Below are 26,740 nucleotides of genomic sequence, written 5' to 3'. Positions count from 1 at the left end.
TGAGCATCTCAGGGCGCCTAGACCCTGAGGCTCACCCTAGTAGCACCCAGTCTGTCCCTGCAGCCCTGCTACTGCCCCAGCAGCTTCTACAGAGGTGGGGCTAGGAAGGGAGCCAGAGCCACAGGCCCCTCATTCCTCTGAGATGGAAGGGGTTCCTGTGCCTCGGGGAGTGGGGGGGGCATGACCCCATCTTTCCTCAACTCTTGCATGTCCAGGGCCTCTAGATAACCTCAGAGTCTCCTTGGAGGTTAAATCCACAACTCCAAAGAATCCGGGAATGGAGTGAGGCAGAGTATGGCTTGCACTGCTGCCACCTGGTGGCTAAAAGAGGTAAAGCACCTAAAACATCTGCTCTTCCAATTCCCAGAAGGAATTGAAGGCGGTGGAGGGAAGCGTGCTCCTCAGGGAGCAGAGGCATGGAGTGGTAGAATATGCACTCCTTGATCCAGGTCAGCATCCTGGCCTGCAACCTTTGCCCTCACTCAACTTGGCTCAGAGCTTTCCCAGGTGCCATCAGACATTTGCCCACCAGAGCCTTCCAAAATGCCAGCAAGGCCAATCTAGCATCAGGGATGCCTGTTTGGCCTCTGCTATATTGAGGGGGACAGAGGACCCAAATGACATCCAGGGGTGCACACAATGGGTCTTGGTGTCCGGAAGAGAGGGAACAGTGGGATATGGGAGGGAGGCAGGGAGAAGGTGGAGCTGGGAGGTGGGTGCAGTCTAGCCAGGCCCTGCCTCCTCTGTCTTCGCCTTACTCACAAATGCTGCTGGTCCTCTTCTTGCAGGACCTGGAGTGAGTCCCATGAGGCTCTCTTCCACACCCCAGTGTCACCTACTTATGTCATAATACACCGCCCCCAGTTCCAGAGCAGGGGCAGGGGTGGGGGGAAGAGGGGAGGCTTGCTCACGAGCCCCCAGCAGAGGGCCCTCAGGAAGGAACATAGTTCCTTTCTCTACCTCAAGCTCAAGATTATGTCAAGGGGCCAGGCATGGTGGATCACACCTATAATCCCAGCACTTTGGGAGACCAAGGCAGGTGGGTTTCTTAAGCCCATGGGTTGGAGATCAGCCTGGGAAACACGACAAGACCCCATATCTCCAAATGAATATTTTAAATATTAACCGGGCATGGTGATGCATGCCTATAGCCCCAGCTGCTCAGGAGGCTGAGGTGGGAGGATCGCTTGAGCAGGGGAGGTCAAAGCTATAGTGACGGGTGATAAAGTGAAACCCTGTCTAAAAAAAAAGAAAAAAGAAAAAAAAGATTATGTCAAAGTCATAAAGTCTACTGAAGGAATCCTGATGTGGCAGGCAAAGTTAAAATTGGGTACAAAGATGGACTGTTCCTGGAATCCAAGGGAAAAGTCAAATTCAGTTCCTCCCATGAACCTTTACCTCCCTTTCGTCAACCTCCAGGAGGTAAATCCTACCCAGCTCACCCTGTCCTACTGGGGATGGTGTCCTGACAAGGTTTGCCCCTTTCCACCCACCAGGCAACAGGATGCACTATTTCCCCTGTCATTCACTTCCTAAAGTCTCAACAACTCAGTCAAGCATAACCTCTGGGAAAATATGGTGTTGAAATCACTAGATGATAATCAGGGGCAGGGGGTGGGGGAAAATCCACTTGGATCCCTACCTCACACCTTAAAACACCAAAACAAGTTCCAGTTGGATCAAAGGTAGGGGGACTAAAGAATGAAGAAAAAATCCCTAGACAAGTTTGATTTGGTCTAGCCTTTTCTAAATGTAACAAAAAACAGAAAAGCCATAAGAGAAAACATGGATACACCTGACTCCATAAAAACCAAACATTTCTACCTGGAAAAAAAAATTAATAGCCAGGTGTGGGGGCTCACACTTGTAATCCCAGCACTTTGGGAGGCTGAGGTGGGTGGATCACAAGGTCAGGAGTTCGAGACCAGCCTGGCCAACACAGTGACACCCTGTCTCTACTAAAAATACAAAAATTAGCTGGGTGTGGTGGTGAGCGCCTGTAATCCCAGCTATTCAGGATGCTGAAGCAGGAGAATCCCTTGAACTCGGGAGGCACAGGTTGCAGTGAGCCAAGATCGTGCCATTGCACTCCAGCATGAGCGACAGAGCTAGACTCTGTCTCAAAAAAAAAAAAAAAAAAAAAAAAAAAAAAAAAAAAAAAAAAAAAAAATTAAAAAAAAAAAAAAAAAAGACAAGAAAAAAAATCAAAATTTAAAGACAAACTACAAGTTAAGGAAAAAATGCAAATTTCATAATATACAATGGGTCTTTATAAATTGATAATGAGAGGATCAAGAATCCCATTGAGAAAAGGGGCAAACAAGATGAACATACAATTCACACAAAAGGAAATCCAAAAGTCTCAACCACTGAACCCATGCTTACCCTCATTTCTTTAAGAGAGATGCAAATTAAATAGGCAAAGCCATGAAAGATTGATGCACTTGCTGGTGACCATGAGGAAAATCAGAAACTTAGAGTTGCTCATTGGAATGTAATCTGTGCAGCCTTCATGAAAACAATTTGGCAATATCTATCAAAATTAAAAATGCATAGACCCTTTGACATAGCACTGCCCACTTCTAGGAATTTATTTTACAGACTGACACACATGTGAAATTATGCCCAAGGTGTTCACTGCATGATGTTTCTAAGAGTAATCGATTGGAAACAGCCTACCCCAGGAAAGCTGACTGAGTGAATAGGGAGCTTCCTCACCATATATACTCTGCAATTACTGGAACCAATGAGGGGGAGGCAGAGCCACACGTAGGGCCATAAGGACAAGGTGTAGTATATGTATAGGATGGTGAACTCATGTTTTTTTAAAAGGAAGAAGGTAAGTGTTCCCAAATACTGCCGGTATCCCCAAGACCTCTTGGCCTCCATCTCCCAGGAAGCTGAGCTGCATGTGTGGCATTCGTCTGGCTCTGCCCTCTGGCGTCCAGTTGAATCTGGACAATAGAGTCCCCCAGGAGTTTAGCAGGCAGGATGGGGAGGTCGTATTTATTCCCTTGGCCCTTTCCAGTCCACCCTCCACTTGATTTTTCTGACCCTGAGATCTGGTCACATCTCTCCGTGTTCAAAACACTCTGTGGCTCCCCATTGCCCTCTGGATGGAGGTCAGGAGGAGGTCAGATCCCCACACCTGCTTTTTTTTTTTTTTTTTTGAGACGGAGTCTCGCTCTGTCGCCCAGGCTGGAGTGCAGTGGCGCGATCTCGGCTCACTGCAAGCTCCGCCTCCTGGGTTCCCGCCATTCTCCTGCCTCAGCCTCCTGAGTAGCTGGGACTATAGGCCCCGGCCACCGCGCCCGGCTAATTTTTTGTATTTTTAGTAGAGACGGGGTTTCACCGTGGTCTCAATCTCCTGACCTTGTGATCCGCCCGCCTCGGCCTCGCAAAGTGCTGGGACTACAGGCGCCCGCCACCGCGCCCGGCTAGTTTTTGTATTTTTAGTAGGAGACAGGGTTATCACCGTGTTAGCAGGGATGTCTCGATCTCCTGACCTTGTGATCCTCCCATCTCAAGCCTCCCAACAGTGCCTGGAATTACAGGCATGAGCCACTGCGCCTGGCCTTTTTTTTTTTTTTTTTTTTTTTTTTTTTTTGAGACGGAGTCTTGCCTTTTCTTTTGTTACCCAGTCTGGAGTGCAGTGGCGTGATCTCGGCTCACTGCAACCTCTGCCTCCCGAGTTCAAGCTATACTTATGACTCAGCCTCTCGAGTAGCTGGGACCACAGGCATGTGCCATTATGCCCTGCTAATTTTTTTTTGTTTTTAGTAGAGACAGGGTTTTGCCACGTTGGCGAGGCTGGTCTCGGACTCCTGACCTCAAGTGATTCACCCACCTCGGCCTTCCAAAGTGCTGGGATTACAGGCATGAGCTGCTGCGCCTGGTCCCCACCACTGCTTTTGAGGGTCTGCTTCTGTTAGCCACCCATCCTGTAGACTCCCTAACCTTTCCCAGGATCCTGGTCTCAGCCCAGTTCCCACCATCTGTAACCCTCCTCCTGCGCACTTTGAGGGGACAGCCTCAAAGGACCTCCTTATCTTCCCCTGGCTGCTGTGCTCCTGCCATCAGTGTCAGCCCCCAGTGTGGTGCCTGTCCTGAAACTGGGCTCTCCAGGGCACTGAAAGCAGGAAGTCCATCCCCCACCCCACCCAGGTGCTCCTGGAATGCAGAGGTTGACTAAATGCACAGAGGTTTTCCCAGGGGTCTTGGCCATGAAGCCCTCTGGGGTTGTGCTGTGTTGCACAGCCCAGCTCTGGCCCTTCCAGACTTCGGGAAGAAGGTGCCCTGCTTGACTCACCTCTGGGAAGCTGGACCAAAAGCAGCAGGGAGGACCCAGGACACTGGCTCCTGGCCCACCAGAAAGCAAGGCTCAGGGCACTGGCAGGAACAGCTGTCAGTTGAGGCAGGGTAGGAAGGGGACTGTGTGTAATCAGTAAGAAGCCATGTTTTTTAAAAAAATAACTCTGCCGTCAGTAGTGGTGAAACAATATAATAAATATGAGAAATAAATCTCGTTACCATATAATGAACTGCCTTATTAATGTGTTAAACTTGTAAGAAATGCTTAAGTGTTTAATTAGCAACTAATGAGGGTACCAATTAGGGATCATTATGCATTTCTTTAAAACTCCTAATTGGCAGGTGGGCATTTCAATCAATGCCATAGGGCTGGCTCCACCGGGACCCTGTCCTGGCAGTACATCTGTTGGTTGTACCTGTAGTACTACACATCTGGTAGCTAGCCCCACTGGAGCCCACAACAAGGCCAGGGCCACCTGAGTTGGACCTGGCCCCAAACCCCACTGGACACCAGGACTCAGTTTCTCCTCTGCCACTAAATCCTGCTATTGATCAAAGCCCACCTGAAATGGTGCCTGTCAGAAGGCTGCCCAGTCCCTCTCACCAGATGGAAGGACTTGGCCTGTTCCGAGGCCTCAGGAGGCTGTGAGCTCACTTAGGACCATGGTTCTCCACCAGTGACCAGCTCCCTCAGGAGGCTGGAGGAAGAGTCACCAGGAGGCTGAGCAAAGGCTGAGCTGGTGCTGGGGCCACAGTGTGGATAGAGAGTTCCTGCAGCTAGAGACAGGCTGAGAAACAATGCTAAGGTGCATCCTGGGGCACCCTTGGGGCCTCCTCAGAGGCAGGACCTGGGTCTGTATCTCAGCTGAATCCTGGGCTCCTTTGCATGCAATCCCTGGCCCACGGCTGCTGCAGGGCCAGGCAATGGGACTCAGAGTGGACCACCTCTCCTGCCTCCAGGGCTCAACCCCTCTTCCCAGGGAAAGCCAAGCCAAGCAGATCTCTGGCCTGGCTGGCGGAAGGGGAGCATCCTAAGCAGCAGAAGCATGATTAATTACCAAATTAATTGCCAAATTAATCACCTGGGTAATTGCCAGAGAGCTGGAAAGATGTCAGGGAGGCAAGGCCCAGCCAGGGGCAGGGTGGGAAGTAACCCTGGCACAGGCATGGGCGGAGAGCGTAGAGGCAGGAGACTGGCTGCTGTCTGAGCAGATGGCCTGGGCACGATGGGAGGCAGCAGGTTGAGGACTCTGGAGGCCAGACTTGGGCGTTCCAGAGTTCAGAAGAAGTCTTGCAGGCCTGAGTGGAGGATAGAGGGGCATTGGCAAATAGGGTGTGTCTGGGAGCTCCGTAGGGGAGGGTGGGAGGCCCAGGAAAATCTGACTAGGTGGTACTTATGTCATGCTAGCCTTGGGGGCTGAGGGCTGGGGGAAGACCCTGGTTTGTGGCCTGGGGACTAGGAAGACAGTGGGCATCGCTGAGCCAGACAGAGAATTGGCTGGGGAAAGGAGCCAGCCTCTCCCCTGCAGCCTGTGGACCCCCAGGCCTCCTAGGCCCTGAGCCCTTCTGTGGCTCTTGTATTAAGGAGTGACTGGAGAAGTGACCAAGTAGCCTCAGCCACCCACTAGTTTTCAGGAATTTTCAGGAGCCAGAGGGCTCACCCCATCCTCCCCAGTGGAAAAATACTCCATGATCTTGTGGCCCAAGGCTGCTGCTTAGAGCCAGGTCAGAGGGTTCCCTGGCCCCAGAGCTCAGAAGATGGGGCACTACTGCCCCATCCTTCTCACCTGCCCCAGCTGCCCCTACTCATCTCTCCCAGGCTGGATCCGAGTCTGGGCTGTGTCTTCAGGAGGCTCCAGGTCAAGCCAGGTGTAGAGCACGGGATTGCCCCATGACCCTGACCCCACCTGGCAGTGGGGGACTTGGTGAGGGCACATGCACTGCTAGGTAGAGGCAACTTTAGAACTCGGGGCCACTTCAAGGGTTAGACCTTCCAGACTGTGGAGCCAGGAAGTGTAACCTAGAACTGGGTGGCCCTGCAGCCCCTGTAGACCTCAGGGCTGCCCGAGGGCTGAGCCTCTGTATGGCTCAGAGGCCCCACCCCTGCAAAAGCTCTGTCCCCCGTGGGCCACCTTTCAGACCTTTAGCGTGTCATTTACTAAGCAAATATTTACCTAGTGTTCCTATGTGTCAGGCACTGTTCTAGACCCTCTACACATATGAACTATTTTATTTTATTTTATTTTATTTTATTTTAGAGACAGGGTCTTTAAAGTGGAGAATGTGACCAAGGCTGGCTTTGACTTCCCATGCTCAAGCAATCCTCCCACCTCAGCCTCCTTAATAGTTGGGACTACAGGCATATGCCACCATGCCTGGCTAATTAAAAAAAGCTTTTTTTTTTTTTTCGTAGAGACGGGGGTCTTGCTGTGTTGCCCAGGCCGGTCTCAAACCCAGGGCTTGAACTCTTTTTATACTTTTTTTTTCCATATCTTGGTACTCACTGGCATTGAACTCTTAATTCTGTCAAGTAGGAAGACTTGCCCCACTTTACAGATGAAGAAACTGAGGCAAGAGGTTCAGGGACTTGCCTGGAGTTGCATGGTGGCTTAGCTGTGATTCAGATAAGCTCATTCATGTAGCAAGGGGCACTCAGGAGAATGCAGTTGCCCCAGGGCCCTTGGACAGGGGTGTCTGGGACACCTGGCACCAGAACCCATGGTATTATAGAATGCAGAGCTGACTCGCCTTGAGGTATGCCTCCTCTGGAAGCCCAAAGAGGTGTGGGGCCAGTCGCAGCTCCTCCCTAGAGTCCAGCCGCCTGCTGCACTGGATCACCAGGAGTCCCGGCGCAGCAGCGGCTTGTTTCCTGCTGTCTGCCTTGCTGGAGATGATATATGGGGAAGAGGTGGTATAGTTCCTGCCCTCCCAGTCACAGCCAGGTCGCTGGAGGTGGCAAATGTCCCCATCTCGCTTGTTCATGTTGGGGGATGCAGGAGCCAAAAAGAAGGGGCCCTTGGTGACACACTCAGGAACCCACCATAAGGGATGCAGAGATAACCCAGGCCTGTTCAAGACTGCTGAAGGAGTTCAACAGAGCTGGGTGCAAATCCTGTGTGACCTAGGACAAGTCACCCAACCTTACTGAGACTCTGCGTCAGGCGAGGTGACTGATGGAGCTCATGAGAGCTCTGTGGGGAGGACCTGGGGGAGGGAGGTTGGCGTCTGAGAGCGGCTTTCTGTGCAATGCCTTGGGTGGGCAGGGAAGGGAGCCAGGATTTGAAGTAAGAATGAGACAGGCATTTACAGTGGAGGTCTCAGGGAAGGCAAAGGTGTGCAACGAGGAAAGCCTGGGAGGGAATGATCAGATGACTCTGAGAGCCTGGGCCCTGACCACTGAGGGGCATCCCCACCCTCATCCCTCCCTAACCTCTGGCTAGCTAACCCTGCCAGTGGCCCAGTCCTGACAGCACTTACGGGACAGTAGCAGGTAGCCTCTCCCCCTGCTATGGAAGCTGCATGGTGAGGCCTAGGGGCCTGACCCCTGTGTGCCATCCTCAGTGCTTATGACAGGCCCCTTCTGTCCCCTAACTGCCCACAGGGCTGCTGCATCGAGTGGTAAGGCCTTGGGGTCCAGTCTTTATCCCCTGCTGGCGGAGGCTGTCCAAATCCCAGGGCAGGGCCCGCAGTTTAGATGCCCTGATCCCAGATAGGTGGGCCCTGATGAGAAGAACCACCCTCCATAATAAAAGTACAAATAGGCCGGGCGCGGCGGCTCAAGCCTGTAATCCCAGCACTTTGAGAGGCCGAGACGGGCAGATCACGAGGTCAGGAGATCGAGACCATCCTGGCTAACACGGTGAAACCCCGTCTCTACAAAAAAATACAAAAAACTAGCCGGGCGAGGTGGCGGGCGCCTGTAGTCCCAGCTACTCGGGAGGCTGAGGCAGGAGAATGGCGGGAACCCGGGAGGCGGAGCTTGCAGTGAGCTGAGATCCGGCCACTGCACTCCAGCCTGGGCGACAGAGCGAGACCCGGTCTCAACAACAACAACAAAAAAAAGTACAAATAGCTGCACACTTTCACTGATGGCTCTCCACATGCTTTTAATATATTAACTGACTTAATTCCCATGAGGCAAGGACCACTTATTCAATTCTCCATTTGATAAATAGCCCTAAGCACCCACTATGTGGCAGACTCAGGATACAGTGGTGACCAGACAGTGTGCCTGACCCAACCCTGGCAGGGAGGAAGCAAACAGCTCCAATGCAGCAGCCTCCCAGACCCCAGGCCCCTGAAAAAAGCCTCAAGGCCAAATTTCAGGCAAGCCCCTGCCTGCTCCCACCTAATAATCTGGGTCTGCACCGCCACCTGGTGTTCACATTCAGAATGGCTCCAAACAGTGTGCCCTTGCCTCCTCCAAGAAGGAAACTTGCACCCACCCCACCCACCCAGGTTTGGGATGGTCACCATCTGGGCGATGGGAACAGGCCTCCTGGGCCCCTTCGGAGGGTATGGAGGCAGGTGCAGTCTCTCTGGGGGAGTCATTTAGCAGCACCTGTTGTCCTGGTAGATCTTACAGAGCAGTGTCCAACAGATCCACTCCCCACCCAGCACCATCATCTGCGACAAGGGCCTCAGCAGAGCAGGCAGGATAAGTATTGCACGGCGTGCTGGCCCAGCACCATGCGGGCGCTCCATGCCCACCGGACTCACCTGGTGAGGTCACCATCTTAGTGTCTTGGCTGTGGGGAAGTTCATGTCCTTCACCCCTTGCCCCCTGCCCAGCCTGAAACATCCACCGCCACCTTTTATCAAACCCAGCAAGAGGCCCAGCACATGAAAGCCTTGCCTCACTCCCAGGCAGTGGTGTCGGCTCCTCTGGAGTCCCCTGTCCCCAGCTGCCTCTCTGATCACTTCTTCCCGAAGGGGCTGTTGTTGCTGTCAGTGCTGCTGTCCTGGCTTTCCTGCTAGGGGGTCTCTTCCAAGTCCAGCACCAACTGGGTTCCCCTCAGCACCAGAGCCCAGCAGAGGGCCTGCTGTGGAAGAGCTGGGAACGTGTGAAGAGAATGAATGAGTGGTGTCAGGAGAAGCCAGCTCTGTCTTCAGAGGATATTCTTTCCTTCTTTGGGGGTGTGAACTTGGGTTCACCTACTTGAGATCAAATTCAGGCCCTGCCTTGTGCTGAGCAACCCTACTGCCCTGTGCCTCAGTTTCCCCATCTGTAATGTGGGAGCACAAGGGGTGCCCACTCTGTGGGTTGCTGGGGAATTAAATGGGCTCGGATTCTGTCTGTGAGTGCCCCAGGAGGTCCTCACGTACACAGACTCTGGGGCTGACTCATCTGAAGGGATTTATAGCATGAATCTTCCTGCCTCCTTCACCTGGAGTTTCAGAGTGTCATTTTTATTGACCCATTATTGAGCCGCTGAGGAATCCCTTAAATCTCTCATAATCTGGTGTTCTCAGCCTCCTCTGGGTAAAGAGCTTCCTGATGAGCTTCAGCTGGGGCAGGGTTTGGCCCACACTCTCATTGCTTGGACCTCTGGGGCCTCCAGCCTGCTAGCAGGGTGTGGGAGGAGGGTAGGGGTTTAATATCAGCCTTAGCTAGGGAGGGGCCGGAGATTCGGGTGAGTGAGGTATCCAGGGCATGAGATTTAAGGAGGCACACACATTAATGTTGGTGAAAGTGCAGTGTCAGTACCTGAGAGTGAGTGGCTCCTTAAATTTTGAAGCCTAGGCCCTTCATTCACTTGGCCTAGTCCTGGCCTTGCCAGTTGATTCCTACATCAGGGTCTGCAGTCTGGGGTCTGCTCTTCATGCCACATGTGGGAGAGGCCAAGTGCAGAGAAGAGATCTGAGGGTGGGACCACAGAACCCCTGGGCCACCAGACAGGTGACCTGTCTGAGAGTGGCAGTGCCTGGAACTGCAAGCAGGTGGCAGAACAGGCTGGCATGGAAGGTTGGCGGGCAGATTGGGGAGTGAAGTGGATAGTGCCTGCTGGGTGCCCTGTCAGGCCCCTGCACCCGCAGTCTCTGAGGCTTATCTTATCTGAGGCTCCTTTCTAGAATGGTGTGGGAGAAGGGCCACGTCCCTGGCTCTGAGTCAGATGCCCTCAGTCTCTGGGTGCTGGGTCTCCTCCTCTGCAATAGGGGTGACCGTATAGCCTCCCAGGGGCTACTGAGAGTAAAGTGAGATGGTGCCAGATTGCACCAATCGAGAGTGACTTATTAGGACCAGATTCTGGCCCTCAAGGTAGCCAAAGGCTCACTACCAAGGCCCTCTGGCAGCTCTCCGGAGTTGTTGGCTGGAGCACCTGGAAGTGCATGTATGAAATTGTTATACATGTCTGGCACCACTCCTGGTTGGGGATACAGGGGCCTGTGTGCAAAACCACCTTACAGGGCTCTCAGTTCAGCATATAAGAGATGTGCTAGGTGAGGTAGATAGAATTGGACTGAACTCTCAAACCAGCCCCCATCCCACTAGCGTCCAGAAAGGTGCCATGGGAAACCATAGCCAGGAAGAAACCTCAAGGTGGGCAGTAAACCAAGAGGGAGCTTTAGGGTCCCAGGATCAGCCAAGAGGTGGTCAGGATGAGGCTTACCTGGGGTGAGGGGCTCTGCTGCTCTTTGAGGAGCCCAGGTTTGGGGAGTCTCATTTGCTGAGTGCCTCACCTGCCGCACCTGGACCAAGGTTAGGGGTCCTATCTCTTTGACAGGGATCTTCATGAGCAAGACCACTTAGTTAGAAAATGGCCTGGAAGATTGTGAAATTGGTGACATTCCTGGGTGCCAGCTATGTGCAGGGAGCCGGCCCTGTTCTCAGGCTCTCCCCGAGCTCTGCCCTTGTGACCTGCCATCCCTGCGTCGCGGCTGCACGGCCAGTCTCACTGCTTCTCTGAGTCCCCCTGTGTTTTGTCTATAAGAGGGGGCTAATGTTTATCACAGGGATTAAATGAGATGATGGGAGGGGGTACACAGCAGGCAGTAGGTGCTGTACGGTGGGGTAGGAGTAGAGATCCCCGTGGACAGCCCCTCTCAGGGTACCAGGCTCAAGACAGGCATGGGCTCAAGTCCAAGTGGGGACTAGGGACTCAGACAGGGCTTAGACCAGCCCAGGCACTTGCCTTCATTTAGAGTAAAGAGAGAACATTGGCCAGGACAAAATTCAAAGAGAAGGTGAAGATGAAGGGGCCAAGGCTGAGGAGCCTGAGGGATCAGGGAGAGCCACAGGTGAGGGACGTCCCAGGGAAAGTCCCCATGAAGTTAGCCTGAAGCCAGGAGCTTCATGTGTTCTCCGTGCCTTCCCTGCCGATGGCTCTGGCACAGGGGATAGCCTCCCGCCTGCCTTGGCCTCCAGCAAGAGCGTACCCCCGGCAGGAGGGCGCACCAGGCCCCTGCCCTGCCAGCCCCTCCAGCTGGACTCCAGGCTTTACCCAAGCTCCAGCCACTGGCTGAACTGTGTCTCCTTCTGTCACTAGGACAGACGGACAGAGGTGGTGCCCAGGAACCCATCAGGCAGGCCTCTTTCTCATACCCACCACCCTGCCCCCTCCAAAATCAAAGATATGAGGTCCCCAAGGAGACTTCATCCAAATCCCCCTCCAAGGTCCCCTGCTGAGAGACAATCCTTGTCCTTCACTTCAGACCTGGGAGACTTCAGGGCCTGGGAAGCAGTTATATTTGGTGTGACTGGAGAAGCTCTGAATCATTGTCTTTGTCCTAGGTTGTCTCTCCAAGGTTCCCAGTGAAGGGGAAGCACTGAGTGACTCTGAGCCTTATTGGAGCTTGGCCAGTCTGAAGCTGGGCCCAGATGACAGCCCCTAGCCCCTTCCCCGCTCCACCTAGGCCTTCCCTTTTCAAAGCCTATCCGACCAATTCCTGCCTCCCACCTCCCCGTGCCTGGGCAGAAAGAAGGGCAGGATTACTTTGTCCACTTTACAAATGAGTCAACTGAGGGCCAGAGGAGGGAACAGATCCTCCCTCCTGGTTTGGTCAGTTCATGCCAAATCCAGGACTGGGGCCTGAACCTTGAGACTCCCGAGGAACAACCCCCTCACCCCCATTTCTTGCTCCCTCTATGGCCTAGGACCTGCTCTTTCTCAAGCCTCCACCCCAGCTCCCCTCCCCATCGCTCTGCCCACTCACCCAGGCTGGAACCATGGGGCCATCTTCTTCTGCAGCCCCCAAAGTTCTCAGCCAGGGCAAGCCTGAAGTTGGTACCAAGAACTGTGGTAAGGGGCCAAGTGGCTGCCAACTTCACTTTCTCCCTTGGTGTTGTGGGAAGAGCAGACAGCATGGGGTTCCAAAGCCCCACACAGTGGGCCCCACACAGTGGGGCAATCATGGACACTTCATTCAGCCCCTCTGACCACCCAGTTCTTCATGGGTAAATGGGGCTGGGCACCTCTTACAAGTCTGGCCCACTGGGGCCATCCATCAGCCCAGGCCCAGTGGCTTCTAACTGATGACCTGCCCTCTTAACACCCCTTGGTGGGACTGGCTTTTATGTTATTGAGTCCCCCAGGCTGGGAATGAGGGGCTGCTCTGCTGGGCCACGAGCTCGACCCAGAGAAGGGAAGCTGGTGTTGCTGCCACAGGAGGATCAGCCAGGAGTATGGCACCTCCTGGATGCCGCTGTGCCTGCTGGAAGAGAGAGCAGCACTCCACTGGGTTTCTTGGGAAATGCCCACGGGTAGAGAAAGTTTCTCACTGGGTTCTGTTGTTCTGTTCCACTGCTAGACAGCCTGTGCCACATCTGTCACAGCCACAACCACACCCACAGAATAGGCAGCAGAGGCTGTCACATCCTGGCCTGCAACCCAGGTCCTGGTGAGTCAGGCAGAAAGTGAAGGTGGCTGGTGCTGCTCCTGTGCCTCCTCCAGGCAGGTCTCCCTGAATGCAACTCTTGGAGTTGGGAGCAACTCAGTCAGCACACTTTCTCTGACCAGCAGACTTGGCTCTCAAGGGCAGCACAAGCACATGGTTGAGCATACCGAAAGTGCTTGATTCCTCCTGTGGACTCGGCATGAAGGAGACACCAGGGAGGCCCCTGTGTGATTTTTCATTTTGCTTTCAAGTTAAATGGCGTGATGGGCTACCTGAGATTTTGCCCAAAATGTGAACATCTGGCTCAGGCTGTGACCAACTGATCAGAGCTGAACTGGCTTACTGAAGGCCTTGGTATCCCCTGGGTGAGGCCAGGTAGGGGGTTCCCTGGCCTCAGAGTAAAGGTTGTCTAGACCTCCCTCCCCTGTCAGCAGATTTGCGTTCAGGGTAACATCTCCAGACAGAAACCGTGGCTCCAGGCTCCCAGAGGATCACCATCCCAGCAGAACCCTGAGAGAGAGGGATTCTTCAAAGCTGAGGGCAGACCTGAGAAGCAGGTCCTCCTCCTCTACCCAGTAGAAGGTCTCTTTGACACAGACTGCTTTCCCCAGGCCAGGGGCTGGGAAAAGGAAACCACCTTCTCAGATAGGTCTCAGCTCCGCCTCCCTCTCTGCTTCCCCGACAGACTCTCTCTTGGGCTGAAGCCCTAGAGTTTTCTCTGGGGTGAGGGAGGCGACACCCACTTCTTGTTCCTCCCTGTATGCCTGCTGCCCTTCCCCTAGCTCCCTCGGGTTGGGGGAGAGGGGCAGGGAGTTGTTCCTGGGGAGCATTGACACCTGCCCTGATCTTCCACTCGCAGCACCAAAGCACCTAGGGTGAGGGGGCAGGGATTGCTGCCAGGGCTCTGAGGGCTGAGGGGAGGTGACAGAAGGTGCCACAGGCAGACCCAGGCCCAGGTGGGAGGGCATCCTGGTCCCACCCCACCTAAGGGGTCTCCATGCTCTCCCTCTCCCTTCCTCCTTTTCCTGCAGCTGATGTCTACATACTTCTTGTTCTTTTCTCAGCAATTCTGGCCTTTTAGAGTGTCCTCTGGGTGACTAAGGCCCCCCTGTCCTGAGCCCTCAGAGGACAAGTTGTGTGGGGATGTCAAAACAGCGTCTCCTGGGGTTCCCCCAGATATCATTGACCACAGCTCTCCACATTGAGGCCTGCTGAGGGGTGCAGCTGGGCAGGATGGGGCGGGGGTGTCTGCCCTCAGCCTATAAAATCCCTAGGCACACCCTGCCCCCACCCCACCTTCTTTTTCCTACAGCTGTAGATATAGAGATATATAGACCTATAGAATGTGTGTTATGTGTGTACACACACACACACACACACCTTTTTTCCTATTTGACATCTGTCTCCTCTATCTAGAATGGAAATGCAGAGTCTAGGTTGGTTCACCCTCAGGACTGTGATGCCAGGCTCATGATAGACACTTAGCAATGTTTCTGGAAGGAATCCATAGCAAGGTCAGGCTGCTCTACTGGAGTTTCTGGGCCCTCCCCCACAAGAACTTTCCTTTATATTCTGTAGGCGTCCCCAGTGCCTGCCTGCAGCCAGGCAATGGGATTATTTCATTCACTTTGGCTCAAATGAATTCATTTCATTTTATTAAACAAGAAGATGGCCTCTGAAGGCGCCAAGCCACGTCTTCAGATACCACCTACTGCAAACTGCCCAACTTCTGAGCCCAAGTCCTGGTTGCTACTCCCAAGGAAGGGTTTTACTTATGGAAGAGTGTGTGGGTGTGTGTGTGTGTGGGGGGGTATTGTTGGGCAAGGGGCATTTCTCAAAGGGTCCCATTTAACAGTCAATTTCAGGAGCAGTGAGGCAGGCAGGCGACTCCATCTCATTCCACTGCCTGGCTGAGGGTGGTGAGCACATCAGGCTCAAGGCCTCAAGGAGGACACGCCAACCAGAACCTTTCATCCCAATATTTATTGACCCCACACTCTGGAAGACCTGGGAACTTGGTTTTCCTGAAGGACTGGGAATAAGAGATAGAGAGAAGGTGGGTGGATTGGGGAGAAGGTGCCTCTGAGGGCACAAGAGGTACGAACAGGGGCCCTGGCACCCAGAGAGTCTGCTGCCCTGTGCACATCATCTAGCCAAGCCCGCTCCGCAGGAGAGGGGCATGGGGCAGGCAGCAGGAGCGGATGGGCACTGGGGTCCTCCTGGAGCCACTGTCCAGGTCCTGGTCCCTGGAAGCCAGCCTTACTCTACAGGCCCCGTTTCTTCAGGATCCCCCAGATGCTGGGTCTTCTGCAGCTCCCACATCCCTAGGCTGAAGGGCCACCCAACAGGAAGGGAAGACACAGCCCACCACCACCTCTCCTCTCACTCCATGCCCCTCCAGAATCCTGCCAATCTGTTGAGGGAAGGAGACCTCTTCCAAAGATCAAGGCCACCACTGACAGGCTGAGCTGTGGCCCCAGTGTGGTTGGTCCGTGGGCACACGGCCCTCCCCTCACCTAAGGCCCTGTCTCCCAGCCCCTTCCTCTAGCTCAGCCCTCCATCGTGGAACTGGTGGGGGCTCACCCACCCCTTATTTCCATGACGCTGGCCTGAAGGCTCAGTTCTCTGGGGAGGGCCTGGATGTCACTTAGAGTTCTGGTTTGTGGGACTTTCAGGGCTAAAACTGGAATAGTCCTGGGAAAAGCAGGATGGCTGGTCACCCTAGTGTCATTCTCCCCCAAACCCTTCTGAACCCTGCAGGTGGGTTCCACACAGATGACCCTAATGGCTTCCCACCCCTCACCCTTCCCCTGTACCCTTGTGCTCCAGAAAAAGCCACACTGTTCTGCTTCCTTTTGTGTTTCAGACGCAGCTCCTATGGGTTCTGAGGCGCCATACCTCCCCCAGGGAACTTGGGGCTCAAGCCTCCTTCCTCCCCCAGTCCCACAAGGTCCTGTCCAGTTGACCTTTCCACCCTAGGGGGTGGCAGGTCTTGGGACCCCAAGCCCCAACGCAACCTTGAAGTCAGGGCCAGAGGCATTTCCTCCGACGGCTCAAGAGAAACCTGGGCTGCCACCTCCTAGCTGTGATCCAAGCAACTATCCCCAGGCCCCCCACAGCCCCTCACCCATCCTGCCCCTCCTGGGGTTCCACACCCCAAGTGTCACAGGCTCACACTCTCTCCATGTAAACATCTTCATTACATCTTTAATGCTCTCACATGGAGCTGCTCTGGGTTAAATTACAGCTATATCCTAAATTCCTGGCAGCCTCCAGTCGGCTCAAGTGCTAACATATTTATAGCATTTAGAGGAGGGAATAAATCCAGAACCTTCCTCATGGGGGCTTCCTAGGCCCTTCCCTCCTGACACGTGGCATTTGCCCAATGGAAGGTCTGCACACACTACCCCTGCATCCCCTCCAACCAGCGGCGGACAGTGATGGTGGAGAGGCTGGGCACGGGACATGCCTCTGTGCGTGCTTGTGTGTATACGTATGCCCAGCGTAAAAAGATGCCCCGCTCTTGGGGTCTGTCTCTGCCCAATGCCTTGCCAGGACCCCTGGCATCAGCCCTGACCCTCCAAGGCTTATGGAGAGGCAAGTGCAGGGACCCATCTCCCCACTCTCTAAACACTGAATGGCTCTTCCCATAGATGGGATGGAGGTGGGAAATTCATAGACTAGGTTTTATAGATATTTTTCTGAGGTGCAATCCCTCACTCGATTTCAGGCAGTCGTAACTGCCCCCTCTAGCCTGCAGCCTGTGATTACTGCCCTCAGACCAACAGCCTCTCCCAACCCCAGATCCTCAGTAGAGCCCAAGACAGGGAGCCGCTTTCAGAAGCAGGTGAGCCTAGTGAAGCAATGCAGTGGAGAGAGAAACCCTGCCGTGCATGCTTCCCTCTTCCCTGCAGTCCCTGAAGACTGAAGGCAGAGAAGATAGCCTACCCTGATGCTCCGCTACATACCATGGGGTACAGGTCGACTTGGAGGGTGGGGCCAATGTGGACAATCTCATCCTGCCCTCTGTGCTGGGACAGGCACGTCTGCCCACGGGCACACTCATGCACATACATGAGGCCTCTCGGCAGGTCTGTGGGGGCTGCATCTTTCCACTTCTGTTCCCCTACTTCCTTCCCCCTTAGCTCCCATCCTAGCTTGGCCCCAGTAACATCTGGTTGCCAAGGATGGGTGGTTGGGAGACCTCCTGGACCCTCTGTAGTATGGATGGACCCTGGGTGTAAACTGTCCTTCTCCTGGCATCCTTGCATACTGGGCAGTTTCAGCTCCATCTCTGGGCTTCTCAGGGCCCATAACAGGTGCTGCCCTACCCTGTCCCTACAACTTGGGTGGTTTCCTCTCCCCACCCCAGAGGAGGCTCCAGATTCCAAAAAACAGATCTTTCCCTAACAGAGGGAAACCTCCCCTTTCCTCCCCCAATTCCTCCCACTCCGTATCTCCCCCGATTTCCTCCACGTTAGTGGGGCAGACCCTAATGTGAGCAATCTGGACAGGGGATGAGGAAGCCAGCAGAGGCTCTTGACCTTCTCAGCATGAGGGATGCCCTTTGTGCCAGGGCCTTCAGGTCAGGAGAAGTCAGTGGTCAGAAGTCCAGCCTGGCCAGGGCCCTCTCTTAGAGCCTAGAGTCAGCAGGTGGGTCTGGAGAACAGCTGGGGCCTGGCAGGGCCCTCTCGTGTCTTGGCAGGGCAGGTCCTCAGAGTAGGTCTTGACAATCAGGGAGTGGGGAGCTCTGTGGGCACCACGGCGGGTCTCTATCAGAAGTTCAGGCTTGTCCCAGGCCATTCACGCATGGATGGCATTGGCCACATCGGTAAACACCAGCCGGCTGGGCCTCTGCAGTGGGCCCTGGGAGGGCAGAGTAGTCTGCAGGAAGACAGGCAGAGGCATCAGAGACCATGGGCAAGGCCATGCATTCACTGGCCCGGTCACCTCCACCCTCACTTCCTGGTGCCTGCTTATGCTTGGCACCAGCAATGGTTTCTGCCTGGAATGCCCTCCCTGCAAGCTCAGCCTAGAAATACTACTTGCTCAGATGACTCCTCCCCAGCTTGCCCTGTCACCTTGGAGGCACTTACTGTGTTGATTTAATTACACATGCATTGCCTTTTCCCAGCGGGGGATCAGAGGGCAGGACTCTGTACCCCCAAGCCCTAGCACAGGGCCTGGCACAGGGAGGAACATGGAAACAAGTGTCAGTGCGAGTTCCTGAATATCCCAAGGGGGCAATATATTCTGACCCAGGTGATGCAGAACCTTTGGCAAAACCAAAGGGTCTTCAGACTCCCAGCCTGGATTCTTTCTGAGCCCAAGAAGATGCAAAGAGGCTGGATGAGTCAGGGGCAGGTCAGGCCTGCTGATGGTGCTCTGGCCCGTGGGGATTTGGGGGAATGGTAGCAAATGGTCAGGCAGCCCAGTGGCTACAGCAGGATGGCCACACAGGCACCTATCCCTTTGGACACAGGAGGCAAGTTTGGCTGGGATCTTCACATGCCTGGGTCTGTCAGCCACTGGGAATCTACCAGCCTACTCAGAGGTACTGCTGCCCAAGAGTCTGACCCCATCCACAACCCACTCGGGGCCACGGACTCTCAGGAAGCAGAGGAACCTGGGGTCCTAGCCACCAACAATCTCCCCCATTAGTCCTTTCCTACTTTCCTAACCAGTATATGGGGGCACACGGGGCAAGAATTAGGATTTTCACTTGTGGATGAGAACACTGAAGCTCAGAGATGCCAGTGGGTCTCCCAAGATCAGCAGGCTATGAGGCAGAGCCAGGCTGGATCCCAGGACTGCCTCAGCCTGGCCTTGTGCTGTGAGTTTGTGTGTGGCCCCAGAGCAATCTGACCACTTTCTGAACAAATCTGGCAAAAGCCATGTACCCAATACCTGCCATCTGACCAGAAGGCAGGTGCTAGAAAGCTGCATGAGAAGGAGGGAGGGTGAGGATGGAGGACAAAGGACGCTGCAGGCGGGTTGGGGAGCCTGGTCAGTGCCCACCTTGCCCTGCATGGCCTGCACAGAAGTGGCAGCCTGCACAGAGGCGGCGTCCCGCCCATGTTCCAGCAGCTCCTGCTCCAACTCATCTTGTTCCTCCATGGGGTCGAAGTTGTACATGGGCATGAGCTGGTGGCGTAGCTTCTCCAGCCTGGGGATGGGGGCAAAGGCTGCTGGGGACAGAGCAGGCCCTTCCCCTCCCAGCAGCCCTCCAGGCCTTGCCTGCTGACTAGCTGAGCCATAGCACACAACCATGCTTAGGGCCTTAAGATTTCCCTTGAAATGAGAACAAATGACAGACATTTCTGCACCTATAGTACCAGTTCAATCCCTTAAATGGGTAGCCAGGGAGGCAGCAGTTATCCTCCAGGGTAATGCCATAGGCCAAGTAGCTGTCATCCATGGGCCCTACAGGGATCACCTAGGTTAGGGCCTTGCTGTAATCCACAGCGTCTGAGTCTCAGGTGGGGTTGGGGAGCCAGTAGCAGTCAGCTCAGAGCAGCAGGGCAAGGGTGGTGGGCAGTTGGGTGGGAGTAATCCCAGCCTTCCCCCTCCCTGCCCATCCCCAATCCCAGGGTTATACCCAGTTATCTAGAATCCTCACACCTGCCTGCCCTGTGTGTAAGATCCTTGTGGGAGGGGGGCCCTCAACCCTCCCCAAAGGAAAGTGGTCACCCCCAACTGTGAATGGGCAGAAGAGGCCTTGACTCCCTGACCAGCTTTTCACCCACTTCCCTCAGACCCCAGCCCAGCACTGCCCATGGGCTCGAGATTTGGTTGGGATTTTGGTTGGGGTGGGGAATTACCTCTTCTTCTTCCTGATGTACAAAACCTGCAAGAGAAGGAGCAGCATCAAATGGCAAGGAGAGGAGGCCCTGAGGAACCCAGCAGCCCTTCTGGATGGGGACATGCTGAGGCTGACGAATAAGAGACCCGTGGGTCCCCATCCTAATGACACATACACCCCCCGTTCATCTTCATGCCTCCTTTTTTTCTTTCTTTTTTTTGAGACAGAGTCTCACTCTGTCACCCAGGCTGGAGTGCAGTGGCACAATCTCAGCTCACTGCAACCTCCACTCCCAGGTTCAAGTGATTCTCCTGCCTCAGCCTCCCAAGTAGTTGGGAGGGTGTGCACCACCACACCTGGCTAATTTTTATAATTTTAGCAGGGATGGGGTTTCACCATGTTGGCCAGGCTGGTCTTGAACTCCTAACCTCGAGATCAGCCCGCCTTGGCCTCCTACAGTGCTGGGATTGCAGGCGTGAGCCCCCGTGCCCGCCCCATGCCTCCTTTTGACATTGTAGCTGCAGACAGTGCCCAAGCTGAGTTTGGGGACTCAGAGGCTCCCTCCAGCCTGGGAGCCCATACAGTTAGGCCCAGCCTGGGGACTGGTGGGCCCCAACTATTGGCTGAGCTGCCAATACTAACTGTAGCTCCAGCCACTCAGCACCCACCTGTGGCTCCCCACGGCTGAAGAGGAAAGGGAAGACTTCAGCACGTACCCTCCCCTCAACTCTTCCCAGGCCCAAAGCCACATGCAGGCAAAAAGTAAAGGGACCAGGTAAGGTGGTGCATGCCTGTAGTCCCAGTTACTCAAGAGTCTGAGGCAGGAGGATCTCTTGAGCCCAGGAGTTCGAGTCCAGCCTGGGCAACATACTGACACCCCGTCTCTATAACAACAAAAAGAACCAGGGACAGGCAGTGGCCAGACTCTGTAGTGTGTAGAGCAGTGGCTCTAGGCAAGGCCCTGAGCTGGTGGTCTCTGGAGTTCCTACGGGAGGCTGACGGCTCCCAGTGGACGAAGGTAGGGGTGGGGGACTGGAGCCCCAGGCATCAGCCCAGGTCAACCTCCCAAAGCTCTGATGCAAGAGGAACCCCTGAGGTCCGGTCCCCCAATATACAACCTTAAAGATGAGGGCCTAGGCAGCCTGAGTAAACATCTAGGACCTCTAGGTCAGAGCAAGAAACCCTGTACAATGCACTGAGGAGAGGAAGGAAGCGGGTAACAACTGGGGGACCACCTTGGGTAGGGAATCCAGGGACTTCTGCCATCATCCTGCTGTTCCCTAAACTGGCAGTTTCTGACTACCAGGAGCATGACTACCTCTGCCTGGGGGAAAGCACAGCCCTGTGGTTTCCTCCAAATCCTCCCACATTCTTTGTGGCCCATTCACAGCTTGAATCTGGTTTGGTTTCCAGCCTGGCCCAGAGCTCCTCCTGCAGGACCCCCAAACCTAAAAAGAAACTGGGGTATCGGTCCTCATTCTCCCCTCCTGTCCAGGGTCCCATGTAGGGGTGCTCCCTTGCTCTCCTGTGGGTAGGCTGCGACAGGAACTCTGGGATCTTCTGGCCCAGCCCCTGCCACCATGAGCAAGTGGATCCAGCCCCAGCCCCAGCCCCTGTGGTCCCCACCTCTCAGCCCTTGCCCCAAGCCCACCTCCCTCCCCTGAGACCCTGGGATTCAGAAGGATCTACAGAAAAGGCCAGAACTTTTACCCAATTTCCATGCCTTTTCCCCTGTTCCTCAGCTAACACCCACCCCCACACCTTCCTTTCCAAATCTTCTCTACCCTTCACTGTCCAGCAGGTGCAGCCCCGCCTCCTCCAGGAACCTCCCCCACCACTGATCCTGGTCTGCCCGTGCCAAGCACTTTTCCCTCCTGGGTAAGGCAAAAAGCCTGGTGCAGATTTGCTCCTCCTTGTACCCACGGCCCTCCTTGAGGCTGGCATCGGGGAGAGGAAGCAGCACTTAGTGAGCACCTCTGGGCCTGTCTGCAGTCCCCAGGAGCTATCTTCTGCCCTCCGCTGCCTTTGTCCTATGAGCTTCCTACCTCTCTGATTTTGGCAAGCGGGCCATCCACCCAGGCCTTCTGAATGTTCCTCTAGAACAAAGAGTAAGAAAGCGTTCTCAAGTTCCAAGGACAAAACCTTTCACTGAGAGTAAAGAGGGCAGTTTCTAGGCCCCATTTTGCCCTTAAGGGTGCCTCCATCTGCTTACCCACTGCATGGGTGCCAAGGGAAAACACTGGCATCCTGCTTTACCCCCACCCAGGAGACCTCTCAGGCCCTGGCCTCATTCTGCCTATGCTGCACCCTGGGCCTGCTTCCTGGCTGGCAGTTGCTTCCTGGCAGCAATCTGGAGCCTGTGGGGCCCATATGGCAACCCTGGTTTAACAGCAGCTCCAACCAGGCCATGATGGACCATCCACAGCCCTACTTGTCAGAGCAACATGCTCCTGAGCCCAAGGCCAGCCATCAGAGCCTGCAAGGGGCAGTGGGCAGAATCCTACCATTGCCAGGCACACTGGGGAACTTCAGGGGCACCCCATCCTCCCTAGTCTCAGCCTGCATGATCTCCAGTGGTCCCTCAGTGACATTCTGAGTGTCCATGTATCATCTTAGGGGGACAGCCCATATCCTTAGGGACTGACACCAGATCAAGAGGCGTCACACTCACTGCTGGATGATACCTGCAGCCCTCTCCCCAGCCCCCTTCCTTCCTGATGGCTGCCACCTCCACCCCTTCTCATGACACGGAGGCCAGGCTTGCACTTTGAGGTCTCAACTCTAATTTTGCTTCTCAGTTGTCCCTAACCACCCAGCCTGGAAAGCTCCTGCTTTCCTGCTTGAGTCCCCAAGTCAGTCCCTGCAGGCTTCCCTTGGAACCCTTGGTTTTTATGTTTCCTGCTTCCTGTAAGAACCACAGGGCAGGACCTTGTCTTCCTAGCCTCTGTTGGGTCCCAAAGGCCTGGTCCAGGGCAGGTACACTCAGTAAAGTGAATAAATGAATGTTCACTGCCAACAGCCTCCCAGGCGCAGATCAGCTCACCCAGACTCTGCTGCCCACAGTCCACATCAACCACCTTTAAGCCTCTTCTCCTATTGTAACCCCATACCCACTGCCCTAACTGTCCTGCTGGCTGCTCACAGAACCTCCTGTCTGCCTCCAAACTTTTGCCCATCAGGACCCTCCACTTGGAACTCCCGGACTACTATGTGGCCCTCACCACCCAGCTCAAGACACCATGTAATTCCCGAGAACTTTTTCTGTTTCTTCCAGTTGGAAGCATTGCCTCTCTGGTCTCTGGTCTCTGGGCCCCAATGGACAAATCTCTGTGAGAGAGGAGGACCGCACTCGCATTAATAGATTGTTGGCTGGGCGAAGAGGCTCATGCCTGTAATCCCAGCACTTTGGGAGGCTGACGGGGGCAGATCACTTGAGGCCAGGAGTTCAAGACCAGCCTGACCAACATAACGAAACCCCATCTCTACTAAAAATACAAAAAATTAGCCAGGCATGGCAGCTCACACCTGTAATCCCAGCTACTTGGGAGGCTGAGGCAGCAGACTCGCTTAAGCCCAGGAGGTAGAGGTTGCAGTGAGCCGAGATCGAGCCGTTGCACTCCAGCCTGGATGACGGAGCAAGACTCTGTCTCAAAAACAACAACAACAACAACCAGACTGTCTTCTGATTGAACAGGTTCTCTATAAATCTAAACACTGATTATCCTCCCCCAGCCTACCCCAGTCTCACCATGGCCACAGCCAGGCCTATCACCGTGATGATCCCAAAGGACAGAAGCATGGTACCCATGCCGGCCGTGCCACCAGCCGCATCAGGGATTCTGGTGTCATTAAAGGTGGTGGCCTCTGGGCTGAGGGTAGTGGTCTCGGAGGCTGGCCCATCTGTGGCAGGTTCCAGGTCAGACTCAGAGGTGGGTGGGCGGCTGCTGAACCAGCCCCTAGCAGATGCGGTCCTGGAGTTCATGCTGACGCGGAGAGGGCCCTGGCTGAGAGGCTGCCTGAGGCCAGTCAACCTGCCCACTCACTCCTGACTCCGGAGTGCCCCAGCCTGTGGTTCTTGCCACCTGTGGTGGTCACCTGCACAGCCACCTCCTTGGATAAAGGGAGCCCCCTGCCTTCCTGGGTGCTAGAAAGGAAAGAATAAGAAACATAAGGCTGAGGACAGGGACTCAGTAGTGAAATGGAGTCTCTCTAGGTTCTGAAAGCACTGGTGAGGTAAAGGTTTGAGGGCAAGGATGAGGGCAAGTTCAGGAGGCATTAGGACACATACTTTACATATCTATGGTACCCCTGTTTTTAGGAACAAAACTGAAGCCCTGCATCCTCTGTGGATAAGATGATCATAGTGATCAAACCTGGAAGATATGAAAGACAGCAGGGATGTTTGAAAGAAAAGGTCTCCCTCCCCTGATCAAAAACTCCCCCCAACCTGTGTCCCCATATCCCCCACCACCCCACATCCACCGCCTCATTCCCTGCCTCCCACATCCCTCATCCTGCTTGGGGAAAAAATACCACAGCTTTTTCCTTTCCTGTAGGGAAACACTTGCCCAAGAGTCAGACAAGCCTGTCTTTGAAACCTAGCTCAGCCGCTTAACTAGTGATCCCTGGAAAGTCACTCCACCTCTCCGTGTCTCCGTTTTCCTGAGTCTACAGGGTCATGGGGTTACAGAAATGGCAGAACAAACAGGTCTCAAAGAAAGACTTAGCTCAGCACAACCCCCATCCACAGTAAGAATCCACTACATATTAGATTTTCTCCCCATGGCCAACCCAGTCACAAAGGGGAGCCATGGGAGCCCCTGGAACCAGTCCACTGTGTGGTCGAGACTATGCTTGGAGTGTGGGTGGAGGCTGATGTGGAAAGACCAGAAGACAAGAAGGAGAGAGAGACTCTGGTTCTTTGGCCGGGCTTCTCTGCAGGCTCTCAGGGACATTGGACTGCCCTCCCCACCCACCAACAATAGAGGGGCTGCTAGGGTCAAGAAGAAAGGCGAGGCAGGAACGGAGCTCCCAGTTTGGGTGCCTTCTCTTCCTTTACCCTCCTCCTCTGTTAGCAGAAGGTGAGAGATTTGTCCAGTGAAGAGGGCCCTGGTTAAGGTGGGGTGGGAAGAGGTCCCAGCCAAGCTGCAGACGGGGCGGCCTAGGGAGAGGAAGGATACCTAGCTCATGGGTGCACACGTCCCTTTCTGTGCTGGTTCATGGGCATTAGTGGGGGTGCCTCCCTGTGCAGATGCATGTACGTGTGTGAGGTGTGTACACACCTCTGGTGGCCCCTGAGGAAGGGGCAAGGCTGGCAGAGGGTTATTGGGTAGAAAGGCTCATCCCTCTTTGTCTTCTCCCTCCAGCTAGGCTGGGCACATAGGAAGTCCTGGGTTCTTTTCTTGGCTTTGCAACTGATCCCGGGCGTGACCTTGGGCCAAACCCTTAACTCTGGGGCTCTGTTTACATCGCCTCCCAAAGGAGAGAAGGGGCCCTACTGACCACTTTCCAGGCCTGCCTCAGGGTCCAAAGGGTAAGGGAAGGAAACCAGGGCGAAAGGGGTCGGCACCGCGACCTTCGAGAACCCGCATGCCGTTCTCCACCAGGTCTCTCAGTCCTCCCTGCCCCAATCCCTATGCCCGCCTCCGCGACCCTGTGATGCCTCCCTTCTTGCACAGGAGCAGCGACCTCAGCACTTACTTAATCCTCTCCCGGCGCCGAGCTCAGTTGGAGAGGCTAGGGGTGGTAGTGACTGGCAGGAGGCCGGGGCGGGGGGAACCCCCAGGCCCGGCGTCGGGGGCTGCGGGTCCGACCAGAGGTCCACCCTCCCTGCAAGCTCCGAGCCGCTGGCCAGGCCCACTACTGCGCACCGGCCTCAGCTGCGAGCGCTGGCTCGGCCGGCCTGAGCCAGGGTGGGTGAGCCAGGGTGGGTGAGCCAGGGTGGGTAGCGCCGGGACCCACGGCGGGGGTGGGGCCGGGCGGAGCAGCCTCGGGGGATCCCCAAAGCTACAGCGCCTTGCCTCACTGCACGCTCCGCGCCCCCGGTCCCCGATTGGCTGTCGGGCCTAGAGCCCGCCCAGAATTGGACTGTTCGCTTGTCGCTCGGGTCTGGCTCCACCCCTAGAGGGATCCTGGAGCCTGGCGCCTGGAGCCTGGTTGCAGTTTTTAGAGAGTACCCTTGACCGCGTGGCCTCCGCTGAAGTTGGGCCGGGGACCGTGCGTGGCTAGGTCCTTCCCGGGCCAGACCTCGGGACCCCTGCCAGCTACCCGTGCCAGGACAGACTCACGCCCCCAAAACGCGGATGTACAGAGGAGACTTGGGGAGAGCAGTGGACTGGAAGTCCTTGAGCCTGCACTGAACTCTGGCTGACTTTGTGACCTTGAAGAAATTACTTTTCCCTTCCCGAACCTTGGCTTTCTACTCAGATGGGTCCTCTGGTGTGAGGGTTCTTGGCAAATGACTCCAACCCCGGGCTAGAAATGGGGAATCTTCGTCCAGAGAAGTTGAGAGTGGGGCGGATTTATTATTGGGCACCCCGACCCAGGCAAGTCTACATATACCCTCACAATAGCTTCCATCCACAGCATGATCATCTCAGGGAAGGAGCCCTCAGATACTCCTAATCCGCCGGTTTTCAAAGGAGATTATGGGGGTCACAGGGTAGCCTGGTACAAATGCGAACGCTCCTGTGTCTCCTGGTCTGGGAAGGAGCCAGGGAAACAGCATGTTTAATAGTTTAAGGCCTGGCGTGGTGGCTCACGCCTGTAATCCCAACACTTTGAGAGGCCGAG

The 26,740-nt window shown here is 54.9% G+C and overlaps 1 protein-coding gene across 1 annotated transcript; it reads right to left on the bottom strand.

The window, feature by feature from the left end:
- Positions 1-16,327: 16,327 nt before the first annotated feature.
- On the bottom strand, positions 16,328-26,032 carry CUNH3orf18 (chromosome unknown C3orf18 homolog). The gene is made up of 5 exons (XM_017867972.1): positions 25,649-26,032; positions 23,697-24,092; positions 19,968-19,993; positions 19,165-19,312; positions 16,328-18,030 (listed from the first exon to the last, which is right to left on the bottom strand). Exons 2-5 carry the CDS (start codon positions 23,928-23,930, stop codon positions 17,950-17,952), a joined length of 489 nt encoding a protein of 162 aa, XP_017723461.1. The 5' UTR covers positions 23,931-24,092; positions 25,649-26,032; the 3' UTR covers positions 16,328-17,949.
- Between the last annotated feature and the right edge of the window lie 708 nt (positions 26,033-26,740).

Source organism: Rhinopithecus bieti, unplaced genomic scaffold, assembly GCF_001698545.2.
Source record: "Rhinopithecus bieti isolate Rb0 unplaced genomic scaffold, ASM169854v2 scaffold_3875, whole genome shotgun sequence".
NCBI classification, from domain to species: domain Eukaryota; kingdom Metazoa; phylum Chordata; class Mammalia; order Primates; family Cercopithecidae; genus Rhinopithecus; species Rhinopithecus bieti.
This window is presented reverse-complemented; position numbering and strand designations above follow the sequence as displayed.